The 23,320-nt window shown below is 41.4% G+C and overlaps 1 protein-coding gene across 3 annotated transcripts; it reads left to right on the top strand.

The window, feature by feature from the left end:
• The first annotated feature begins 171 nt into the window (after positions 1-171).
• On the top strand, positions 172-22,035 carry ube4b (ubiquitination factor E4B, UFD2 homolog (S. cerevisiae)). 3 transcript variants are annotated; one of them, XM_008282587.1, is made up of 29 exons: positions 172-487; positions 1,638-1,857; positions 5,632-5,767; positions 6,009-6,096; positions 6,436-6,580; positions 6,696-6,921; positions 7,159-7,638; positions 8,287-8,391; positions 9,497-9,638; positions 9,914-10,014; positions 11,060-11,174; positions 11,784-11,867; positions 12,384-12,440; positions 13,828-13,944; positions 14,164-14,262; positions 14,345-14,458; positions 14,714-14,912; positions 15,351-15,489; positions 15,573-15,672; positions 15,898-16,025; positions 16,179-16,277; positions 16,480-16,715; positions 16,867-16,993; positions 17,102-17,246; positions 17,511-17,645; positions 17,827-18,018; positions 18,822-18,996; positions 20,567-20,713; positions 20,910-22,035. In XM_008282587.1, the coding sequence occupies exons 1-29, from the start codon at positions 461-463 to the stop codon at positions 20,972-20,974; spliced, it is 4,143 nt and encodes a 1,380-aa protein (XP_008280809.1). In that variant the 5' UTR covers positions 172-460; the 3' UTR covers positions 20,975-22,035. The 3 variants fall into 3 exon arrangements, with proteins under 3 accessions (XP_008280809.1, XP_008280810.1, XP_008280812.1); XM_008282588.1 differs by lacking the exon at positions 8,287-8,391; XM_008282590.1 differs by lacking the exons at positions 7,159-7,638; positions 8,287-8,391.
• The last annotated feature ends 1,285 nt before the right edge of the window (positions 22,036-23,320 follow it).

Here is a 23,320-nt window from a genome sequence, read left to right as displayed (position 1 = left end):
ATCTGAAATAAGCTCTGAGCAGCGGGCAGGCAGCTCATTCATGAACACTGCGATAAATGGACCAAAAACACAGAGTTATTCACACACACAACAGGTGAAATACTAAATTTATCAATGCGACACAGTGAAGCCACACACCTCCAGCAGTCCCTTAAGTCACGTGACGTTTTGTAGAACCAAAATGGCCGCAGTTGTATTTTGACGTATAATAGCTAGCTACTTTTCTTTTTGTTTCATTCTTGGTAGAAAACTAGCAAACGAGGGACTTTTTGGAGGAACTATATCCTGCCACCCTCCACATACCGGCGTCCTAGTTTTTACCTTGAAGACAATCAAGACTGACACATATTTGTTGAAAGAGTTAGACTATGCATATTTAGTTCTAATACAAGCTAGCTAGCTGGCTCTGGCTGGCACGGTAAAGCAGTTGAAAGTAAAATAGCAAGCTAACTTAGCTGCGATGATGGAGGAGTTGAGCGCAGATGAGGTAAGATGACAATGGAAACACGCTCAAACTGAGCGCTGAGAATATTTTTTATTTTTCTGACGGTGCAATTTGGAGTTGTGTTTACAGATTTCTTCCCCCTTACCTTTGGTGGAGGTCTTGCTACTAGCCTAGTTGCTACAAAAGCTAGCTCCAATTTTAGCATAATCTAAATGGAAGAAAAGCACTCGCGACAAAATCCCATAGTTAGCTGAAGACCAGCACACACAAGTGCGTGTTGACTTCCACTAACCATGAGCTAAGTATTAAATATTATCTATAAATATGACGGGTGAATGACCGAGAACTTGGATGTGGGTCGTATGTTTGTGTCACCGCTGCCTGTGCCTATTAAATTTAGCCGGAGCAACGTGCTAACTAGCTACCGTAATGCTAAAGGCTGTGGACAAACTGAATAACATTATTTTTGAATAAAGCACCTAATTTCGTATGGCTATAAAACATTATTGTAATCCGACAGGTGTTTTCTCACGACTGTATTTAGTTAGACAACGTTGCATTTGGTTTCAAATTGGATTTGACACATCTTCCTGCGGGAAGCTAGCTTACAGTTGCTAACGTTGTTTTGCTAACAGCCAAAAAATTAGCCTGCGAGACGACTCAGCATAAAAAACACACCGGGCCACCATTGTGCAATCAACCGTGGGCCGACTGTATGGCCACCGAGCTGCTCTCCTTGAACCACACACGGTCTAAAATATTCTTTGTCGCCTTCCACTTGCGATTAGCTGCTAAATCAATACTCCGCTGAACTGCAGTTAATTTGCTACAACTGTTCAGCTCTTCGGCCAAGTTGTGACGATTGGTGCTCATAAGTGACTTTGTTCGTAATGTAGGTTACAATAAATGAGCCCTGGACCTTAAACTTAACACAATGTTATTCCAAAACGGATGAATGATGATCTATCTTTTGTGTGTGTGTGTGTGCGTGTATATAATTGTCAAATAGTGGTAATAAATGTAACGCATTGCATTTCTTATCATGCCAGCACTTATACTGACAGTAATTTATGCTACCTTAAATACATATGAATAACTATTAACTTGTCATTAACAGTCTGGATCTATTATCCAGGGTAGAACACAGTACTTTGAGTCAAAATGTAAATCTGCTGTTGTATATTCATTTAAGATTCGCAGACGGAGACTGGCGCGATTGGCAGGAGGACAGACATCGCAGCCCAGCACCCCTCTCAGCACACCCCTGACATCCCCACAGAGAGAGACTCCACCTGGACCCCTCCCTGGACCCTCAGGTGCTGCACCCCAACCTGTGCCACCAGCTGCGTCTCAATCATTGGGCCTCAATGTCCACAGTGGTACCCCTGCCACATCCCCTATGGGCACCTCTGGTAAGAAATAAATAAGATCTACATGTTTATGAAAGTATTTAGCCACTTGGTAATAACTGTGTTTTTTCAGTGCTTCATTTTAAAACTTGCAATTTAGATTTGATGTTCACTGATCTAGTGTGTTGTTGTCAGCCTTTTTAGCGAGCTGTAGCCTAACCCTTCTGTCCTTCTCAGATGAGTCTGACATATTGTCTATGAGGCTTAAAAGATGAACAACATTGGTTTGACTAGTTGGATCTTTATGTTTGTGACCTTGATATTTGAACAGCAGGAGTCTGTCATAAGTCCTGAATGACATACACACAAACAGGAGCAGCTTATTGTGATCACCAGTGTCCTTGTTTGACACCCAAGTGTAAGCCCTGCCATACAGCGTCTGAATTGAGGCTTTCAACTCGTACACTGCTCTAGAAAATGCACAAGTGAGCCATGTATGGACATAGACCGACAGTTTCCAGGCATTGTATGGATACATGTGGTTGTTGCTGCACAGGTCTACTTTTTAGGGCCATTGCAAAATTAGTGAAAAGTTTTCTCAGCAGTTAGGCAAGCCTCTGTTGTAATTGATGGTTTTTCTGTTTATATTCCTTGACATTACTGTAGAAGTTTTGTATTGATCGTCGTGCAGTTGTTGTACTCGCAGGAGAGAGTTGTTAATTCCAGCCCTTCGTCCGCCATAAGATGCTGTGTGCTAATCAGCTTTCTCTCTGCCTGTTTGCAGTAATCAGGGCTTAATGGTATGGCACACCCTGCTGATCTTAAAAACACCAATCTGAGCCTTTGCTAACCCATTGCGGCTTAACAGTTGGTTCTTCCATATCTAGTCACTCTGACATAACGTATATAACACCTGAAATGGCTGCTTCATCATGTCATATGTATTTCGGGGCTCAGTGGTAAAAAATTCTTTTATTGCCTTTGAAATGGTGACAGAATGACAACTGATCATTTTAAGCACTTTTTAAGTACAACAGACGCTTTATTTCAACCACAAAACCAAACTGAAAAACTGGTATCAATGCTTCAGTAGCAACAGGTACAATTACAACAATCACAATGACATCTCTTAAAATTCGAGAGGCACAATAACATGATAAATATTAAATATAAACTGGAATTACTGCACAAGTAGCCTCATTTCTGGTATTTATTCCCTTGCTACACTATGGAACATTCTCTATCTCTATAGGTTTAAGCCTTGGTATCAGAAATTTTAGAGATCCATACATCAACTTTTTTATCATTTCAGCAAACTCTCTCAAACTATTTTTTTTTGAGACTTGCTAAAATGAGATGCTTTGTTGTCTCCCATTATCCCTGATTATTCTCCACCCTCCCTGATGATTTATTTCTTTGTTTTCATGTCGTCACAGTCCCTTAAAGGTATAAAATGAGACATGTACAAGGGCTGAACAATTAATCAGTTTCACATGAACAATGCAATTTTAAAAAAAAGGCAGTTAGCAAAATTGTGAATGCTGCAGTTACTGATGTACCGTACACATTGTGTCTGACCCAGAGTTTAAACCGTTGTATCAGTGGTTTTTACAAATTCATGCCATCCTCCTTGTGTGAAGGTCATTATTTTTGTGGTACCTCATGAGGTGATGTTCCAAAAAAATCTATTACATTGTGAATGTTGAGCTTGAGATTGCCTTTAAAATATATCGTAAATGTAATTACAGTCACAATCTGTCAGAAAATCGTAAACAGACATTTTATCCAAATCGTACAGCCCTTGTATTTACAGACATTTTCATGCTATGTGTCTAAGCCCGTCGTCCAAATGCTCTCATAGCATTATTTAAAAATGCTGGTGCAACAGTGCATGTCCATGTCTTGAAATTAGATGTTAGAACTTTTCTCAATTTCCTCATATTTTTAGTCATTAAATTGCAGAAAATGAGGTGTAATATGAGAGGTTTCTCAAACACTTTTACTAAAACGTGGAACCCTCTGTTTTCTTATATACAAATTAAATTTTGCTAACAAACCAGATTGCTACAGTTCCCTCATAATGTTTCTGTGTGTGGGTCAAGTTACACGTTACACAGGCATAAACGTCACTGATGTATGGTTTTGAGCGTCCATTCTGTTGTTTGTTATGACTGACCCTGATCCACCATCTGTTTTTTAAAATATTTTTTGTTTTGATTTTATCACTGCACAATCCTTCCAGTGCTGTTTGTGACTGTGTTATACTGGTTCTTTCTATATTGGCTGCTGGAACTAATGTAATCGCTTTATGCTGTGACTTCATTCCATGCCTTGAAAACAAAAAATAGCTCAACAAAAAACCGGGAAGAAACATGGCAGACTAAAATCCAGTGCCGCACAGGCTGCCGGTCCAAACAATACCAAGTGTTCAGTATAAATGAGCCTAATTATTTGGTGGTGACCTAGAAGATGATACTGTCTTAGCAACCTCTGTCTCCTCTGACTGGTCTCTCTAAAGCGTGAGGTCTTCAGTTGCACAGAGTCAAGCAGTCCAGCCTCTTAAAAAAACAAATAAAACCAAAACACACTCACAGTCTAAGCTTAAGCCAGCACTACAGTAAAACGCCTATTCCAGAATCAGCAATAAACATGCTAAATTAGAATAGAATAGTATAGAATACTTTTTTATTGATACCCCATTGGGGGAAATTTACACGCCACAGCAGCATCCAAAAATATAGAAAGTACAAGAAAATAACAGTGAAGTAATATGCATCCTGGTGTCCACACACAGCAGGTGCAAGGCCCCACCGCCTCCCATTGGGCAGTCCGCACACTGGCTGAATGTGGGGAGAGTGGTAGAGAGCGATGTGTGATTAAAGTCTCCTGAGATGACGATCAGAGACTGAGGGTGTGATGTTTGCAGCTGGGACACCGAACTATGGATGAGTTCACAGGCTGCAGCAGCATCAGCCGAGGGGGGATGTAAACTGTAATCGCCAGGACGTGCGAAAACTCCCTCGGCAGGTGAAACGGCTGCAAACCAACGGTCAGCAGTTCAACATCCGTCGTGCAGCGCCGCTCTTTAACGCTAACGTGCCCAGCATTACGCCATCTCTCATTCACATACATGGCAAGTCCCCAGCCTTTCTTCTTAGCACTCGCCCTCAAGCTTCGGTCCGCTATGACCAGGTGAAATCCGTCCAAAGTTTCGAGCAAGTCCGGAGTGAGTTCTTCCAGCCATGACTCCATGAACAACACGAGGCTGCACTCCTGATACACCCACTGCAGCTGGTTCAGCGCTGTTAGCTCTTCGCTCTTCCAGCCGTTAGGGAGAGACCTCACGTATCCTATGATGATGGACGGCTTGTAGCGTCTCCTCTTCTCTCCTCTTCCTCCAGCTCATTGGGGATGTCCGGTCTCTCCCACGACGGTGGCTTGGCCTGACTCAGCGCCAACAGCTGTTCATGAGTGTAGAAACAATAGAGCCATGGCTCAACGGCTCAACAGCTCACCAGACGTGGACCCCAAAAACTCGCAAAAAACAGACCAACAAAAACGCCACCTGCATCTCCACAGTTCCCGCACAAATGTGGTACAGCTGTGTGAAATAAAAATGTTAAAAAGATCGAAGAAAAATCCTAGTAAATAGCTAAAAACATAGACAGTAGGAAGGAGCCACTGCAACTGGCTGCCACTCTTGCATAGCAACAACAACAAAAAAAAGCCTATTTATTATTATTATTTAAATAAAAATATTGTGACACATCTGTGTCCTTGTTGATTTTTGAATTTCTTGTGTTTCAGAGGTGTAATTTCTGATGTGTTCTTTTGCAGGGGTGGCTTATGGTAGTCAGAGCAGCGAGGGTGTGAGCTCCCTCTCCAGCTCCCCCTCCAACAGCCTTGAGACTCAGTCCCAGAGTTTGTCCCGATCGCAGAGCATGGACATTGACCCTGCCTCCTGTGAAAAGAGGTAATGGTTTTCTTGTGGCTTATTGTGCTGCCAAGTTCATGTTTTGAGTTGAGTTATAGTTTTCTCCATCTCAGTAAACAGAAGCTGGGCTCAGCTTGCTACACAAGATTCCAATGGCTTGTTGTATAAGAGATAAGACAAATGTCATACTTTGTATGGAGCAGAAAGCTTTCAGCGTTATTATGGTCTGTTCAGGAGTGAAGAAACTTATGATAAACTGTGCCATTCTTTTTTATTTCAGCATGTCCCAGGTGGATGTGGACTCAGGGATAGAGAACATGGAGGTGGAGGACAGTGACCGCAGGGAGAAGAGGAACTTAACTGAAAAGGTAAACGGCTGCAGCACACATCACTCAAAAGAAAAGCACCTTTTTATCCTCATTTGGCCAACTTGACTGTGATCATGCAACTATTGATCAAGCAAGTCTTTAACAAATAGACATAACAGGAGTCTTTGAGCATTTACAGATATGTAACTAGGGACTTTCCATGAATGCTGTTTGTGGTTTCGCTTTCTTTTATTACACTTTATTGATGCATACCTGTCTGTTGCTCGACCAGAGAGATCATGTGATAGTGATGACGATCCTGAGATTGCTAGTGCACTTGGCGTGTACTCTGGCTTGTGATTTTTATCAAACCCTGACTGTTCTCTTTCTTCATCTCAGGAAACCTCTGCAAACTCAGATGTCTCTGAAGAACAGGCTCTGCAGCTCATTTGTAAGATCCTCCGCGTATCGTGGAAGGAGCAGGATAGAGATGTCATCTTTCTTCCTTCACTGGCTGCAGAGTTTCACCAGAATCCTAAAGATGGTAAGTCACTGAACAACTTCTATGTCTCTGTCGCTGTACCAAGCTTATTGACCACTCAGCAGATTCCTGCATTTAATAACGTGACTTTTGTCGTTGTTTTTTTCCTCTCCTGCAGTATACTCTGACTTTAAAGACCTCATCGGCCAGATCCTGATGGAAGTCTTAATGATGTCCACCCAGTCACGTGTCCACAATCCCTTCGCCAGCTTGACCGCCACCTCACAGCCAATTGCAGCAGCCAAATCCCCTGACCACCGTCTGACGCTGGTGCAGCCCTCCAGTCAAGGTGGCAGCCCAATGGGCCCCAATGCTGGGTCCTTTGGAGCCAGCTCTCTGTCCAGGCAAGTACCTTGACTCATTATTATGTAATCTGACAGTCTAGATCCCAGACATATCCAGGCTGTGGATAGACTGTTGTCTACACTCCTCCTCAGAGGTGTTCTTTATTATTGTGTGATTGGAAGCTGCCATCTGTTCTTTTCAGTCTTTCTGATCTTGCTTTAGTCATTTGTGTTTTTTTTAAAGCATTGTCATTAGATCATTTTTGCCAATGATCATCTCATCAATGTTGTCCACAGTCTGTATGGGTGTGGTAGTCCTCACCCAGCGGCTTTGGATGCATCCAAGAGGACTTCCCCATCTCTCCCAACCCCTACCACTTCCACCGCACCTTCTACACCCTCTACCCCACACTTCGCTGTTCCCCCCAGTCCGCCCGCTACTGCTACTCCGCGGCACTCCCTCAACCCTCCAACTGCCCCCATGCCCATCTCCCAGCGGTATCGGCCTTACTCTGTCACCACTCCCTGGGGGGCTCCTTCCCCATCGAGCCCAGGTCACAGAGGGTTTAGTTTCCCTGGGCCATCTCCAAGCCCTGCAGGGCCCTATGTTCCTCCCAACACCCCAGTTCCTGTGCCACCAACTAGCCCCCAGTCCTTCTCCTTGAGCTCGCCTAGGGCTCGCAACCAGCCCTCCTCCACAACCCCTTCCGTGGTGCCTCCTTCTCCCAGATTGAATACCCGACAGGCTGCCTTTGCTTCCAGGATCCCACCGTCTAGGTATCTCATCTGTCATTTGCATGTCGACGTGGAGTGCACACATAAGCAAACATACTAAAACCTAACCTTTTTAGGAACCACAATGTTTAAGGTTAGGTGTGAGCCTTTCAACTAAATCTTTGGCTACTATTTCAACCTCCATATGTCCTCAATGAACTTTCAGTTGCTTACATTGTAGTGTCTTTATATACTAAAGCTGCTTGTTGCTAACATGTATTTGAAAAGATGCTCTTTTACAAATAACGTTAGCTCTCGTTTAACTAACAGGCTCTATGCAATTTGTGTTTGCCATAAAATTCTCAATAAGATATGCCTTAAGTCTCTTTGTGGAGACAGCTTGTATAAGTGACCCTGTCCCAGAATACAGTTAACCACTAAAAAAAAATCTGCCAGCATGTTTAAAGGTACAGACAAACTTTTAATATTTAAAACGCAACGCTAGAAATAGTCTTCGAAGCACGCAACTCTTCATAGTTTCCTTCAGTGCTCTCTTCTTCCGTGTCCTTCTCTTGTGACTTGTTGCCATACCACATTTGTCTTGATCTTTTTATTTTTTCCGTTTCCCTTCTGTCTCCTCATGCTTGCACATTATCCTCCTTCCCTTCCGATCCTCCTCTCACTTCTCCTGTCTTTTTGTTGTCCTGTTAGCCCCTTGTCGTTCCTGTTTTTTGCCCTCTCTGACATGTCTCAGGACAGCAGTGATGAAGATTCTGGGGAGGAGGAGGATTTTTCACAGGTTCAGTTTGGGTCCAGGTACACCACTGCACGGTGTGTGTTAATGTGTGTGTGCGCTTGCTCAGGGACGGGCCTGCTGCATGTTCCAGTGGGCCCAGCAGGCTTACTACTAACGGAGAGCAAACACACCAGGCTGGTGGTGAAAGATAAACTGATGTAGATCTAACTTTTTCTGAGAGTGTTTCGGTCATTAGATGGTTATCGAGGTAAGTTTTAAATGCAGCGAAAAAGATGTGATTGTGTAGGAAAAGTGCTGCAGGATGTAGAAAATGTAATTTCTTATTTATTGAGTAAAGTAGACTGGCTCTTATTTTTTTTTAATGGGGTGTGAATATATGCACAATACTTTGATGAATAAGATGGTCTGGCACGTCTCTGAGAAATGACTCTCAACCATGAAAAGCATTTGAATATCATTTCAGTATTATTCAAACCACAGGAGACATTTCCTCTGCAAATGCCTAGCACACCTAGATTTTTTTTTAAATGCAGGTCCATGTTAATATTAGAAGAAGGATGATGTCTGCAGTATGGATATTCATTCTGCTACTTTAAGTCAGACAGTCTTCACATCAGCAAAAACAAGTGCTCTAATTAGACTTGCATCTCAACTTAACACGCATGAGTCCAGTTACATTCCTATTTAGCGTTATCGCTTGTGTTGATTTCTTTTAAGCTTTAGGAACGATTATAGTTCAGCGATATTTCTGCATTGCCTGTTCAAATAACAAAGTTGATTTTATTTACTAGGATTTGTTGTGTCTTGAAGCCACTCACATCCAAGTTACGCCGTTATAGCTGACCACTAATGGCCATTTAAACTCTTAGCGCCCCATTTCTGAGATAAATATGATGAGGCGAATCCTGTTGTTGGCTTCAAAGACTTGCTGCAAACAGGCTCTTGAATATTTGTTATCATCTAAACTCCTCTTTTCCAAGATCCCAAGCCATCACTAATGCTTTATAGTTTGTTTTCTTTCAGGAGCCTTGAAAATTGGGTTTGAGCTTGTTAACAATTTACACTTGATATTGTTTGACGCTAATAGTACAAATCTCTGTGCTGTTTTTTTGTTATTTAATGATCCTCTCTGCCTGCTTTTGTGTCTGCCTTCCTGTTTTGTAGTCTTGGTGCATGTGGAGGGGGGATGTCCTGCGATTCAGCCAGCGACCGCTTCACCATTGAAGCATGCAAAGAGACAGAGATGCTGAACTACCTCATCGAGCGTTTTGACAGTGTTGGCATGGAGGAGAGGAAAGCTCCCAAGGTACATGTCTGTCTGTAAGACACAGAAATGACCCAACCAGGATTCTTTTTCCTCTTGCCGAAAAAGACAACCTATTTAAGAGCTTCTATCGTAGCATTAAGATAGTTCTTTTTTTTCTTTTTAGCTTATTCACAGACCAGTTGACCTTAAAATCAGCAGACTTTTTTTTTGCTTATCAGAGAACATGGTGATCCAACAAAGTTTCTGTGAATTCTACGGTATATGCTTTAACCACACCATAACTATGTACTCTCTTCTCCTCTCTCCTTTCTCAGATGTGTAGCCAACCAAATGTCAGCCAGCTTCTCAGTAACATTCGCTCTCAGTGTATTTCCCATGTTGCCCTGGTCCTGCAAGGCACCCTGACTCAGCCTCGGTGAGAAAGCCAGCAAGTCTCTGTTACCCCTTTTCCACCGAGCTGGTTCCAGTGCTAGTTCGGAGCCAGAGCCTGACATAGCACCAGTTCTTTGTGCTTCCACCACCTACACACTGGCTCCTGGCTCTCAAATCTGGTGCTTACCAACTGTTTGCTGGGCCAGAGCTAAGAACCAACTACATCAGGGGTTGGGGACGGGGTTATTGTGACAAACGAGATTGATGGAAACACAGAATGGGACACACAAGTGGAAATTTGTGTCGTTTTTCGCCAGGACGTCCCTGGTCCGCTCTCAATTAGAAATCCAATCAAGTCCAGTCCCTTAGAAATGTGGTCTTCTCATGAAAAACGGAGTACACCTACATGCACTGTTTATTCCACTCATAGAAAAGACCGCATGAGAAAAAATTACTTGGTTTCATCCTCGTCTTTCATTTTAAAATCTAACATTAGAACGCCGTAGTGTACTCTTTTCAAAGTCATTTTTGGTCGCACACCTGTCAGCACACCACAGTCACCAAGCAGCACCGACCGCAGCCTGTTTAGGGAACATCGGTAAATTTTAGAGTCTATCGATAAGAAAATGTTCAGCAAGTCATATGTTTTGCCTGTGACAAGGTGGGAAGTGCGACCAAGTGAGAAAGTAGGTCGTACCAGTGAAAAAGTTAGTCTGGAGCCCTGTGTGGACCACTATATGGCACGAGCGTTGTTCGGTAAACAGCTACGTATACAGTGATGTATGGCGTGGCTCTATCTTGGCTCCTTGCCGATGGAAAAGCAACCTGGTTCTTAGGAGGTGCCAGATTTGAATCAACTAAGCACTGGCACAAGCACCAGCAACGAACTAGCACCTGGTTCTTCTTGGTGGAAAAGGGCTAAGTGACAATCTTCTGGGTTGTTTTCTTATCTGTCATTATATTTGTGTATGTTCTGTTCCTTTTCCTCTCCGTCTCCATAGCAACTACTCTTTCACGTTGCCTCCAGGCACATTTATTTATTTATTTATTTGCAACACTGTGTTTTTCTGTCCTTTTACTACACACAGGAGCCCCCTCCAACAGTCTCTGCTGGTACCTTATATGCTGTGTCGGAACCTTCCTTATGGCTTTATTCAGGAGTTGGTGCGCATTACTCACCAGGAAGAAGAAGTGTTCAGACAGGTGGGAAGTACATCTGTCTATTTTTGATACCTGCTTACGCTTGCCATTTAGGTTGGAGCCATCCCACTATCCAGGAGCAGAAAGATATCCCAGAGCTATATATTGCAGGACACACACAAAAATAAAACTTTTTATTTACAATCTTAACAACTTGCATTGTCTACAAGGGTGTTGCTATGCACATTCTGAAAATAAAGATGTGGACTGTCTGTAGATGATGTCTCAACTAAACAGACACACTTTTAATATCCAGTTTCAGCACAGATAGAGCATTAGAGTCTGCACAGTGAAACATTAGCAAACCAGCATCTAGCGACAGACTGAATGAGCACACTGTGGCTCTGTTGCTTGAGTACATCTGTGGCTTTTGGTTTTTACTAAACTGGGAGTGTGGGTCAATGTAAAGTCTGTTTTTGTAGATGTTAAATTCATGATGAGACGGCTAATTCCATAAAATACAGCAAGTGTTAATAACACAAAATGAATCCATCTAATTTTATATATTGTCCAGCTCTTGTCTGCATGCAATTTGAAATTTTGCTGTGACCTGGAAATGCAGTTCTGAAAGTTTGCATAAAGCATGCTATGTTTTATTATCGTGTTTTCCAGATCTTCATTCCCATCCTCCATGGGCTGGCTCTTGCAGTAAAAGAATGTTCCTTTGATAGCGACAACTTTAAATTCCCCCTCATGGTAAGAAGATGTNTGGACCACCTGTCTACTCAAATGGCTCAAGATATATACTATATGCACTATTTGTTTGTAGAAATGTTTAACATGTCATATCAAAGTGTTCCCATTGTGCTGCTTCTTTTCTTGGGCAGTTATGTTTTTACAGATCTTGTCTGGAAATTCTGAGTGCAGTGGCTGTTGCTCACTATTAATGTTAGCTTACACAGTAATAGCAATAGATTCTGATTCAGTGCATTTAAACATGTTTTTTTCTACAACATCAGTGTAATTTTTATGGTATAAATGTGTTGAAAGCTGCTTGATGGAGATTCTTTGGGTTATAATCTGTTTATTACAAATGTAACAAGATGAATCATCCACTGATCTCAGACTTGACACTGTAAAAGTTGTTAATCTTGAAAAAATCATCGACCATATTGTATTGTGTTGTGGTTATAAAAATACACATTGTTGCCTGATGTATTTGTAGATGAAATCTCTATTGAAGGTTTGAAACCTTTGTGTTTGTGTTTACAGGCATTAGCTGAGCTTTGTGAAATTAAGTTCGGAAAGACTCACCCAGTGTGCAATTTGGTGAGTATACAGCTGGATGGCCAGAGTTTAACTTTGACACCTAGGTGTTTATTATGTTGTGTGGCTCAAACTATTTACGCCATGTGTTTCTGAAAACCGCTCTCAAACAGTTTGGTCCTCAAGAATTTCCTTGGTTTTCATTTGCAAAGGTAGCTTTTGTCTTTGTTTATACATTTCCCAGACCAGCATGACCAGTTGGCATCAGCACAGAGAGCTCAGCTCTGCCTGTTTAGTTTGTGGCGCTAAGACTTTATCCTGCTCCAAAGATAAAGGGCAAGACAAAATTCCAGTGTGTGGAAAAAGGACCCCGACCTACATTTAGCAACGTAACAGAGTGCTTTGAGATTATATTAAACTTTCCGAGGTGCTTGCTTCTTGTCCCAGTAAAATTAATTTAATATTTAGGAAATACAGTCGTGACTCGATAATCCGACCCTTAACAATCTGAAAACCTTGCTATCCCACAGGTTTTTAGGAAAAACAAACGCAATCCATAGAAAATAGCCTTAACATACCGACAGCCTTGGATTCCAACTCCGACTTTACGTTTTATGTCACAAATAGGGATAACGCTGTATCATCCGACAGATTGGCTACTTTCAGACTGCAGGACTTAATGCTCAATTCATTTTTTATTTTTTTTTGTGAAATCTGATTTTTTTTGCGAGTTCGTTCACATTTCCAATTAAATGCGATTGTATGTGATCTGCAGCGAGCGAGTGTTTGTGGAAGTAAACACGGATGGTAACGGTGGAGTGTATCTGCCACTCCCCCACCATTGCCGCCACCTCTGCCACTGCCACTGTCACTGGTAGTGGAAACAGAACTGTGACCGCTATCCTAAACTGGCATCAGCAGCCAGGTACTGCCTGCACGTTCTGCCCACTTCCACCCCGTCGGAGCGTTCCCCTGGGGTGGAATCGGCCGGAGCGTGCACAAGCGCACCGGTCAGCTAGGCGTGAAATCCAATGATGTGTAGTGTTTTAACAATACACTCGTTATTATAGCAACTATATACAACAAATATGAACAACAAATGACCCTTCGAGCATCAAGCCCTCCTTGTATCTCGACCTCCGTCTTGACAATCTGACAGCCTTGCTATCCGACATAAAAGACGGTTTTACATTTAGTGTCAGATTGTCGAGTCACGACTGTACTGCATATTTATTTTAGATCACATTTAGGCATTTAGCTTCACCTAATGACCTAAAGGGGTGTATGAGAATGCATTGTTGTTAATGAAGTCCTCCTGTCTTTTAACAGGAAGTCACCATTTTGAATCTGGATTGTTATTCACAACACTAAACAGTAAAAAGTGTAAAATCAATGTTTTCTGTTCATCCTTCTGTGTAACGTTTGTCTCTATCACTGCTCTTCTGTGCAGGTAACATCGTTGCCTCTATGGTGCCCCAAACCTCTGAGCCCTGGTTGTGGCAGAGAGATCCAGAGACTGTCCTACCTGGGAGCCTTCTTCGGCCTCTCTGTGTTTGCTGAGGATGATGTGAGTTGTACCACTGACGTGTCTCATAGCTCTTTCTGCTCAGTAAAATACTCACCATAGCTGCAAAGTACTAATTAAAGGTCATGTAAAAAGCTTGCAAGTGAGAATGAAAAGCACACCTCATACTGTGATTCTGCAAAATTAAAAAAAGAAATGCAGCAAGTCTTTTCAAGTACAGAAAATCTTCAATGACTCAACCTATCCTTGCCTTTTGTTTAGACCAAAGTAGGAGATAAGTATTTCTCTGGCCCAGCCATCACCATGGAGAACACACGAGTTGTCAGCCAATCACTGCAGCACTACCTGGAGTCAGCGAGGGTGAGTCTTCAATTCATAATGTCGCATTATATCTGTTCTTTGTATCAAAAAAATGTACTCAACTGTTCCGTGTCTTTATCAGGGTGACCTGTTCAAAGTTCTCCACAACATCCTGCTAAATGGAGAAACACGCGAGTTAGCTCTTAATTACATGGCAGCTCTAGTCAACTACAATGTGAAGAAAGCCCAAATGCAGGTAGGTTGCACAAGTCACTCATTCCATTTCCAACAAGGCAATGAAATATATATATTTTAGTTTGAGTATTTGAACAATAGAAAACAAAGCTGTATAAACACATTTAGTGTTATATCATATTCTTATTAATCGAAACAGAAAACCTAAAGATGCCTAGAATATGTGTGCATGCATACACTGTGGTATTGAGTTCAACAATTTCAGCCATCTTGAAGCCTTGAACTTTGTTGAACAACAATTTCTCCTTTCTCCCAGACTGATGACAAGCTGGTGTCAACAGACGGCTTCATGCTCAACTTCTTATGGGTGCTGCAACAGCTGAGCATGAAGATCAAGCTGGAGACGGTGGACCCCCACTACATTTTCCATCCGCGGTGTCGCCTTGTTGTCAGCCAAGAGGAGACTCGTCTGAAAGCTACCATGGAGGAGCTCAAGAGCTGGCTGTCTGAGCTGCGTAAGTTGACATAGATTAAAATACTTGTTTTGTCATTTTGAAAAGTGTTTCATTCTTGATGTTGAAAGTGATTTAATTGGTATGTTAATTTCAGTAAATGCAAGCTGTGTACATGGCTCATAAACTGCTGTCATTTTGATAAATCTGCCAATGGCACATAGAGGAGCCATTTTGCATATTTGTCGGTTCTCAAGAGTGATTCATCAACATGCAAGAGCTGCGATTTGTCTGTTTTGTTTTTTTATTATGAAGAAGTGATCCTCAGAGAAATCACTTCATCTATTCATTCTGACTCTGCTTTATTTACACTCATCTGCTAAATAATAGGTACTGTATACCATTCATGCCATATGTTGCAAAAATTTAAAGAAACATATGACCCAGTGTAACCTAGGTTTGTCTTAGCAGTAAAGTTGTGATAATAAATTTCTTGTACAGACGAAGACCCCACCAAGTTTTCAGAACCCAAGTTCCCCACCGAGTGTTTCTTCTTGACGCTTCACACCCACCATTTGTCTATCCTGCCTGGCTGCCGGCGCTACATCCGCAGATTGCGTGCCATCCGTGAACTCAACAGGTACACACACACACACATCTACACAGATAATCATAGCATACTCACTGTGCAAATGTTAATAGTGTTGTTGTTTTTTACATTAGGACTGTAGAGGAGCTCAAAAATAGTGAGAGCCAGTGGAAAGATTCTCCGCTGGCTAGTCGGCACAGAGAGATGCTCAAACGGTGCAAAACCCAGCTCAAGGTCAGTTTACCATCCATTTAGATACACTCACGGTCTTCCCTTCATTTATTGATCAAACATTAAGCACCAATTTACAGGTACAGACATGCACGTACTCTCAGCGACTTTCGAGTGGGACATTAGGGGAGTTGCACCCAGAACTATCCTGCTGAAACATGCAGTATTCTACAACAGAGCATATTTACAGAGATGTGAACCTTATCGTGTGTGACTTTGTCCTGTCAGAAACTGGTGCGAGCCAAGGCTTGTGCTGACGTGGGCCTTCTGGACGAAAACCTGCTCCGCAGATGTCTGCAGTTTTACAGCACAGTCATTCAGCTCATTCTTCGCATGGTGGACCCTGCCTACCCCAAGTGAGTCCCCTCTGCACTGACAGACCATGTTGCTGTTTATTAGATTGATAGAACAGGAACAGATGTGACATCACCTGTCTTTGCTGTCTGTTGTGCTGTGTTTTACATTCTAAATCAAGAGACACTGCGTTTATTTCTTCTTCTCTTACACAGCATTACCTTGCCTCTGAACCCTGAGATTCCCAAAAGCTTCGCTGCTCTGCCCGAGTTTTACATTGAAGATGTGGCAGAGTTTCTGCTTTTTGTTGTGCAGTAAGTTGCCTGCTTGTGTCATCAGTCACCCATATCTTAACAATGAATGTCTTGTGTAAGGGACTAATAAAATGTTTGTACTTAAGGTGTTTGTTTAAAAGAAACTACAATATAACATGAGATTAATATAGATATTTAATGTGAAAATAATCCATCTATATACATACTTTATTTATGTTTTCTTCCACCACCTTTCTTCCAGGTACTCTCCCCAGGTTTTATATGAGCCGTGTGTCCAGGACATCGTCACCTTCTTGGTGGTGTTCATCTGCAGTCAGAACTACATCAGGAACCCCTACCTTATCGCCAAGTTGGTGGAAGTGCTGTTCGTAACCAACCCTGCTGTACAGCCTCGTACTCAGCGATTCTCTGAAATGATGGAGAACCACCCGTTGTCTGTCAAACAGCTGGTCCCCGCCCTCATGAAGTTTTACACTGGTGAGTTCTATGTATGCTGTAGTTCTGAGCTGCTGTGTAGATTGAAATCTTTAAAAAAAAAAAACTTCTTTATGTAGCTGATCCATTCATATTCTTTCTTGACTGTAAGGCTGTGATCTTTTTTCACTAAAAACTGTCTTTTTCTGGTCAGATGTTGAGCATACCGGTGCTACCAGTGAGTTCTATGATAAGTTCACTATACGGTACCATATCAGCACTATCTTCAAGAGTCTCTGGCAGAACATTGCCCACCACGGCACCTTCATGGAGGAGTTCAAGTGAGTTTGCTATTGCTGAACAACTTTGGTCATGTGAGGTTTGACTCAGTGATTGTCTGATTGTTTCCAACCTGACCAATTCTCCTGTTTGTGCTTACTCCCCACTAGCTCTGGCAAGCAGTTTGTGCGCTACATCAACATGCTGATTAATGACACCACCTTCTTGTTAGACGAGAGCCTTGAGTCCCTGAAGCGTATCCACGAAGTTCAGGAGGAGATGAAGAATAAGGAGCAGTGGGATCAGCTGCCTAGGGTCAGTGCTCAACTTCATGGGATGTTGTATTTGTTTACCAAGTATTTTTTTTTGCATTTATTCCCCAATAGAAACCCATAACTGAACTGATAGAAATGCAGTTGTGAATCACGGTGCAAAAAACTTAAAGGGGTTTGACAAAGCAAAGACAAAACAGTAGCTAAGGTCACAGGGGTTGTCTCACTGATAGTTGTGCTGAGCTGTGAAACAGGAGGCAAGTGTTACAGAATAGTAATGCTTATGTGTTTTCCTGCATATTTTCAGGAGCAGCAGCAGAGCCGCCAGTCCCAGCTGACTCAGGATGAGCGGGTGTCTCGCTCCTATCTGGCCCTGGCTACAGAAACAGTCGAAATGTTCCACATTCTCACCAAACAGGTCCAGAAGCCTTTCCTCAGGCCTGTGAGTATCACTATGTCCACTGGACCTTTTTTAGTATAGACTTCATGTATTCTAGGTTCTGTGAGTGAAAATCTGTTCTTAATGAGACAGTAACAGTTATTGTAATCTCCACATCCTCCACCCGGATTAGACATTTTAAACCGGACACATTATTCTGACCAGTGCTGTCTTCTTCACACAGGAGTTGGGGCCTCGTTTAGCTGCCATGCTGAACTTTAACCTCCAGCAGCTGTGTGGGCCTAAGTGTCGGGACCTGAAGGTGGAGAACCCTGAAAAATACGGCTTTGAACCCAAGAAGCTCTTAGACCAGCTCACTGACATCTACCTGCAGCTAGACTGTGCCCGCTTTGCTAAAGCAATTGCAGACGACCAGGTTGGTACATTTTAAAATTTAAAATACAGTATTTTCAGTCAAAGATGAAACTTTACGCTAACTCTAGCAACACAGTCATCATGTGAAAAGGCTACAGGGAAAAATGGTCAGCCATAGCTCCATGGCCTTTAAGACAACAGCATGAATTCTCTATTGTACGTGATGAATGCAGTACAGTGTTTGACCCAGGTTTCACCCAGCCAATCACAGCCACTTGTCAAAGGTCACCCCACTGGTTGTAAATTTCCACTTCTCACCAAATAGTGAAAGCAGGAAACCGGCAGGGACCAAATACTTTAGATTAGTTCATTTTAATGTGTGAATTGCAAAGTAAAAACTGTGTTTTCTGTAACATTTTTGTGTGGCGCTCTGTGTGCTTGATAATGTAGCATTACAGGTCAACATTTACTTGAATTACTTTTTAGTGCTGCTTCTAAGGAAATGCTTTTTTTCCTGATTGTTAAAGTTCCTGGGCTTTTACACTACAGACGTGTTCTTGATTTACATTTTGATTTCAATCGCTTCTAGGGAAACAGTGACATTTAAATACTGACAACAAAAGTTTGAATAATGAAACACCACTAACATACTAGTTAATCTTTTAATTTGCCTGTATTCTTATCTAGATTTTACTGTTGGGAGTGTTACCACAGGATTTGTATATTACGGAGCCCAGCTCCAGCTAGTTGCATACAGTACCACAGCCTATGAAAAAGAGTTTAGACATAACTGTTAAGGTATTAAATACTCGTCACAAAGTGTTGTCATTCCAAATAATATTTCCGTCTTTCATTTCTTTATAGCGGTCGTACAGCCGTGAACTCTTCGAGGAAGTGATCTCAAAGATGAGGAAGGCTGGTATTAAGTCCTCCATTGCCATTGAGAAATTCAAGCTGCTATCTGAGAAGGTGGAGGAAATCGTCGCCAAGAACTCCCAGTCTGAAATGGACTACAGTGATGCACCTGATGAATTCAAAGGTGTGTGTTAGCCTACAGTATGTTTTAGCAGCATAACTAAAACGTTTGAGTCTGGTTGTCCAACAGTGGTAACTTGAACCAAGAAGCACTGCATCCTCTTTTCCACAGACTCTAATAACATCTCATTTTCTATGCAATTTACTTTCAATTCCATGTCTTCACAAGTTCAGTAAGACTGTCTAGTATACGTATTTACTTATCTAAATTTTCAGTTAAGCTGCCAAATCTGTTTTGGCTATTAGTTTGATTAAATCCAAGTCATAGGAAGATTTTTTTACATTTATTTTAATTTTAGTAGTGTATTGCTGAGGTTCAGTATCAATGTAAATACTGCAAACAACTCGAGTGGCCAATCTGTAATATTGCTCTAGCTCTTTAAGCATCTTATCAGACATTAACCTACAAAGAGTTTTTTAAAAATATATTTATCATGTTTACCTTTAAAAAATATATATGTATATTTTTAGGTCACCTTACCCACATCTGTTCAGCCACTGAACATTTGGCCTCAAGTAAAAGAGAATTTTTTGGTGTGATCCCAGGTCAGCTCCTGACAGACAGAATCGTCAGTAACCTCTGTTGCAATTGGATTCCAGACATTTGCAATGGATTTTGCAGCTCATATAGTCCATATAGACAGCTTAGAGCAAGGCTATCCTGTAACCACAGACTTAATATAATCTGGAGCGAGAATGCGCTCCACATACCTCCTTTGATTCCCAGATATGCCAGCCAACCCACCACAGTTAATGGGAGTGTGCCATACAGGAGGCTTGAGTATCAGCTGTCTGTGTGGTTGAAATCTCCTATGTCAAGTTTTATTTTTGTAACACACGGGTCCTACTGTAACAACCCTGTGACATTTCAATATAGGGCACACTTGATCGAATTCTTTTAATAAGTATTTATTGGCTGTCTTGTTTAGTGGTGTTTTGATAGGTTCACCAATATTGCTGTCATGTAGAACATATTTTCAGATATGTGGGTTGGACGTGCCACTGGGGAACTCGCACAAACGCTCACGTTTGATGAAACCATGTCTTACATGGTGATAATGTAGAATTAAGATAAGATAAGACTTTATTATTCCCACAGCGAGGAAGCTTGCAGTATCACAGCAGCAAAGGAAAAAATGCAAGAATGTATTAACATCAGTAAAAAAAATTTAACATAAGCAAGAATTATACGTAAGAACTGTTGCTTTTGCTGTAAAATGACAACATTGCACAGGGCTAGTCTGTCTTTAGAAGAAGATTGATATTGCACAGATTCTTCCATGTACAGAAACATTTTAGGTGTTCGTTTTTTGCATTTAAACAAAAACTTATTACATTTTAATTTTTGTATTGTTTTTATTTAACTCTTTTGTTTTATTACTTTTAGATTTAGGGACAGCTACAAAAAGCCAATGAGTAAACTAGCTAGTCACATACCTCAAGCAGTCTGCTGAGCACCTTTAAATACAAGCTGTAAAATAACATGATTTCAGGATTGTCAGTAGAAGTTTTTGTTTCTTGAGTATTGCTATTTTAATTCTCCATAAAACACGCATGTGATTGCGTTACAACAGACCCTCTGATGGACACGCTGATGACCGACCCTGTGATGCTGCCTTCGGGGAACATCATGGACAGATCCATCATCTTGCGCCACCTGCTCAACTCCCCCACTGATCCCTTCAACAGGCAGCCGCTCACAGAGAGCATGTTGGAGTCAGGTAACACTGTTATTAAACCTTTTCCTCGATAATTACATGCAAAGCAAAGTACATTTATAACAGCAAAGCAGTTATATACATTTAGAGTCAAAATGAGGGAGTTCAGGGCAGATAAATGTCAAATTAACTTGTCACCTGTTAGATTGTGAATGTCAGTTTCTTCGCTGCTCCTCACAATCTGTTGTTAACTCCACAGTGCCTGAACTGAAGGAGAGGATCCATACCTGGATGAGAGAGAAACAAGGTGGACGACCTGCTTAAAGACCATGTCACCGTCTGGCCTGCTAGTCATCATTAAGGGATCTTTCCAAATCGCCTGAATTCAGTGTCACTTCAACCAATGAGAACAAAAAAAAAAAAACATTTTGAATGGAAAAAAAAAAGAGACCTGATTTGATTTTTATTTGCATTTACCCTTTTTGTCTCAAACCATTATCATGGTTCTAAAAAATAAAGCATAATAAAGTTAAGACTTTTTAGTTTGTTCTCATGAGTTTGTGTATATATATCAAAATATATACATATATTTAACAAGAGTTAGTTAATGCATTATAATGCAGCAAAAGTATGTTTCCACCACCAACAGGTTTACCAGCGAGGTGCATACAGTCACTTCATCGATCATCTTCCTTTACGGTTCTCATTTCGTTTTGTAATATTGTGTATGTTGGCTTCATTAAAGACTTATAATTATCTGAGGGAGAGTGAAGGGCAATACATTTGGGAGAGTCTGGGTGGGTTCTGACAAAATTGCTAGCCTTGAGTTTTCTTTATCAAGACTGTGACAATGACGAACTTGAGTCCACGTAATGTAGTGTGGTGTCGCGGAGCTAACTTACGCACAGTTTGTGCTTGTAGATGAAGTTCAGAAGTGGCAATATCCATTAAGGATGTAGCTTAACGTAAACTAATCCTAAATGTCAGCTTCCTTTTGAGTACGGTAGGAAGATAAGCAGTGACTTACCGCAACACAGTATGTTCAAATCTTCCTCTTTAGACACATTTTCCCTGCTGACTTCGATAGATTGAATTTACTTGTGTGTGCATGGCCTCAAGTCCAGAACCTCCTAACCAGCTCATGGACAAGTAACCCTATTTTAGGCAAAGTGGAAGGAACATGAGAGAATGTAGCATGATCACCAGAGACACCATCTTAGGAGCACACCATTAAAAGTCATCTCACCTCAAAACGGTCTCTTTCAAATGGCACTGTACCTAACTTGACCTTGCTGACCTTAACTGTACAGGAAATGATTTCCTTTAACCACATACCTGTTTTGGAAGCTAGGATTTTGAACTGAAATAAATGATGATGCACATTATTTCACAACTAGTCACTGTTTTTTCCTCAGATTGATACTGTAGTGGTTTGGGTTGGTCTCGTTTGGCCAAAGTTTTTTTTTCTTCTTTATCCTATTGAGAGGATACACAACTACAAAATGTGAGATCATACAAAATCTAAAACAAATTTCTCTAATGGCTATTTAAGTAGGGACAGTAGTAATGCAGCAGTCTGGGTGATAAGGTGAATATAAAAGTTGTCAATAAAATGACTCAGTCAAATGGCAAAAAAAAGAGAAAATGTTATATCTTGTATGAAACATTTACACTTCTTTTTTTATTTTGTTTGTGCAAAAATATCGTCTACAGATTCCTGGCACGCCAAAATCACTTTTTTGAAGTTGTGGATTCCCAAATGCATTAGCTTAGTCATTCTTCTGCTGTAATAGGTATAAACTAATGCATTAAACTTTGGCAGCTGTCCCAGATTTATTGGCAGCATTTAAACAGCATATAAAGGCTAAACTGAAAGTTTATTCTGAAAATAAACAAACAAAAATGACTCCTTAGCTCGATGCTGTTCACATTTGTTGCAAAGCATGAAAAACTGTAACCGCAAAAAAAAGCATTGTTTAAAAGTGAATTGCATCATACACACACAAAAAAAGTGATTCTCTTTTATTTGACGTGAACAGATGATTCAATCTAGTTCAGAGGTTTTACTGTCATGTGCAACAGTAAATAAGTAACTGGTGCAATTAGATAATTAGGTTACTGCCCCCATTCAGACATACTATTCACTGGACTCTACTCATCAAACTGAGATAATGTGAATAAACAAGAGTGCAAAAACAAGTATGCATATAGGACAGTATATAAAAAGCAGGAGCAATATTTATGGTGCACGAAAGTTAAGATCTGCTTATGCAACTGAGGTAGTCCATGTTGACTATGCAAAGTGCAGTGCAAACAAGAACGTGCAGAAGAAACTGTATAGTATGTGCAGTGTTTATGGTGCAAAGGTCAACATGTGCAAAAATATCTGGCAGTGCAACATTGCGTGAAGTCCTTTGGTATAATGTTGAGGGGGGGGAGTGGTGCAGTGGCTTGCAAGTGTTTCCACCCTTATTTCAGCAAAATGTTGCTGTTTTAATTCAGGATATGTTTGCAGACACTGTGAAGTTTATGTTTTTTTGTACGGCGCTTAAGATGCGACCATCGCCACTTGTCGCTAGACGGCGCTCTTTGCGGTGACCCTGGGTGTTGCGGTGACAGCGGTGCGGGGAGCGGTGGGTAGAAATCCTGCAGTGTGGCGTCACGCTCGAA

This window comes from Stegastes partitus, unplaced genomic scaffold (genome assembly GCF_000690725.1).
Source record: "Stegastes partitus isolate 25-593 unplaced genomic scaffold, Stegastes_partitus-1.0.2 Scaffold278, whole genome shotgun sequence".
NCBI lineage: Eukaryota > Metazoa > Chordata > Actinopteri > Pomacentridae > Stegastes > Stegastes partitus.
The sequence above is the reverse complement of the archived record's forward strand: the minus strand, read 5'-3'. Positions and strand labels throughout refer to the sequence as shown.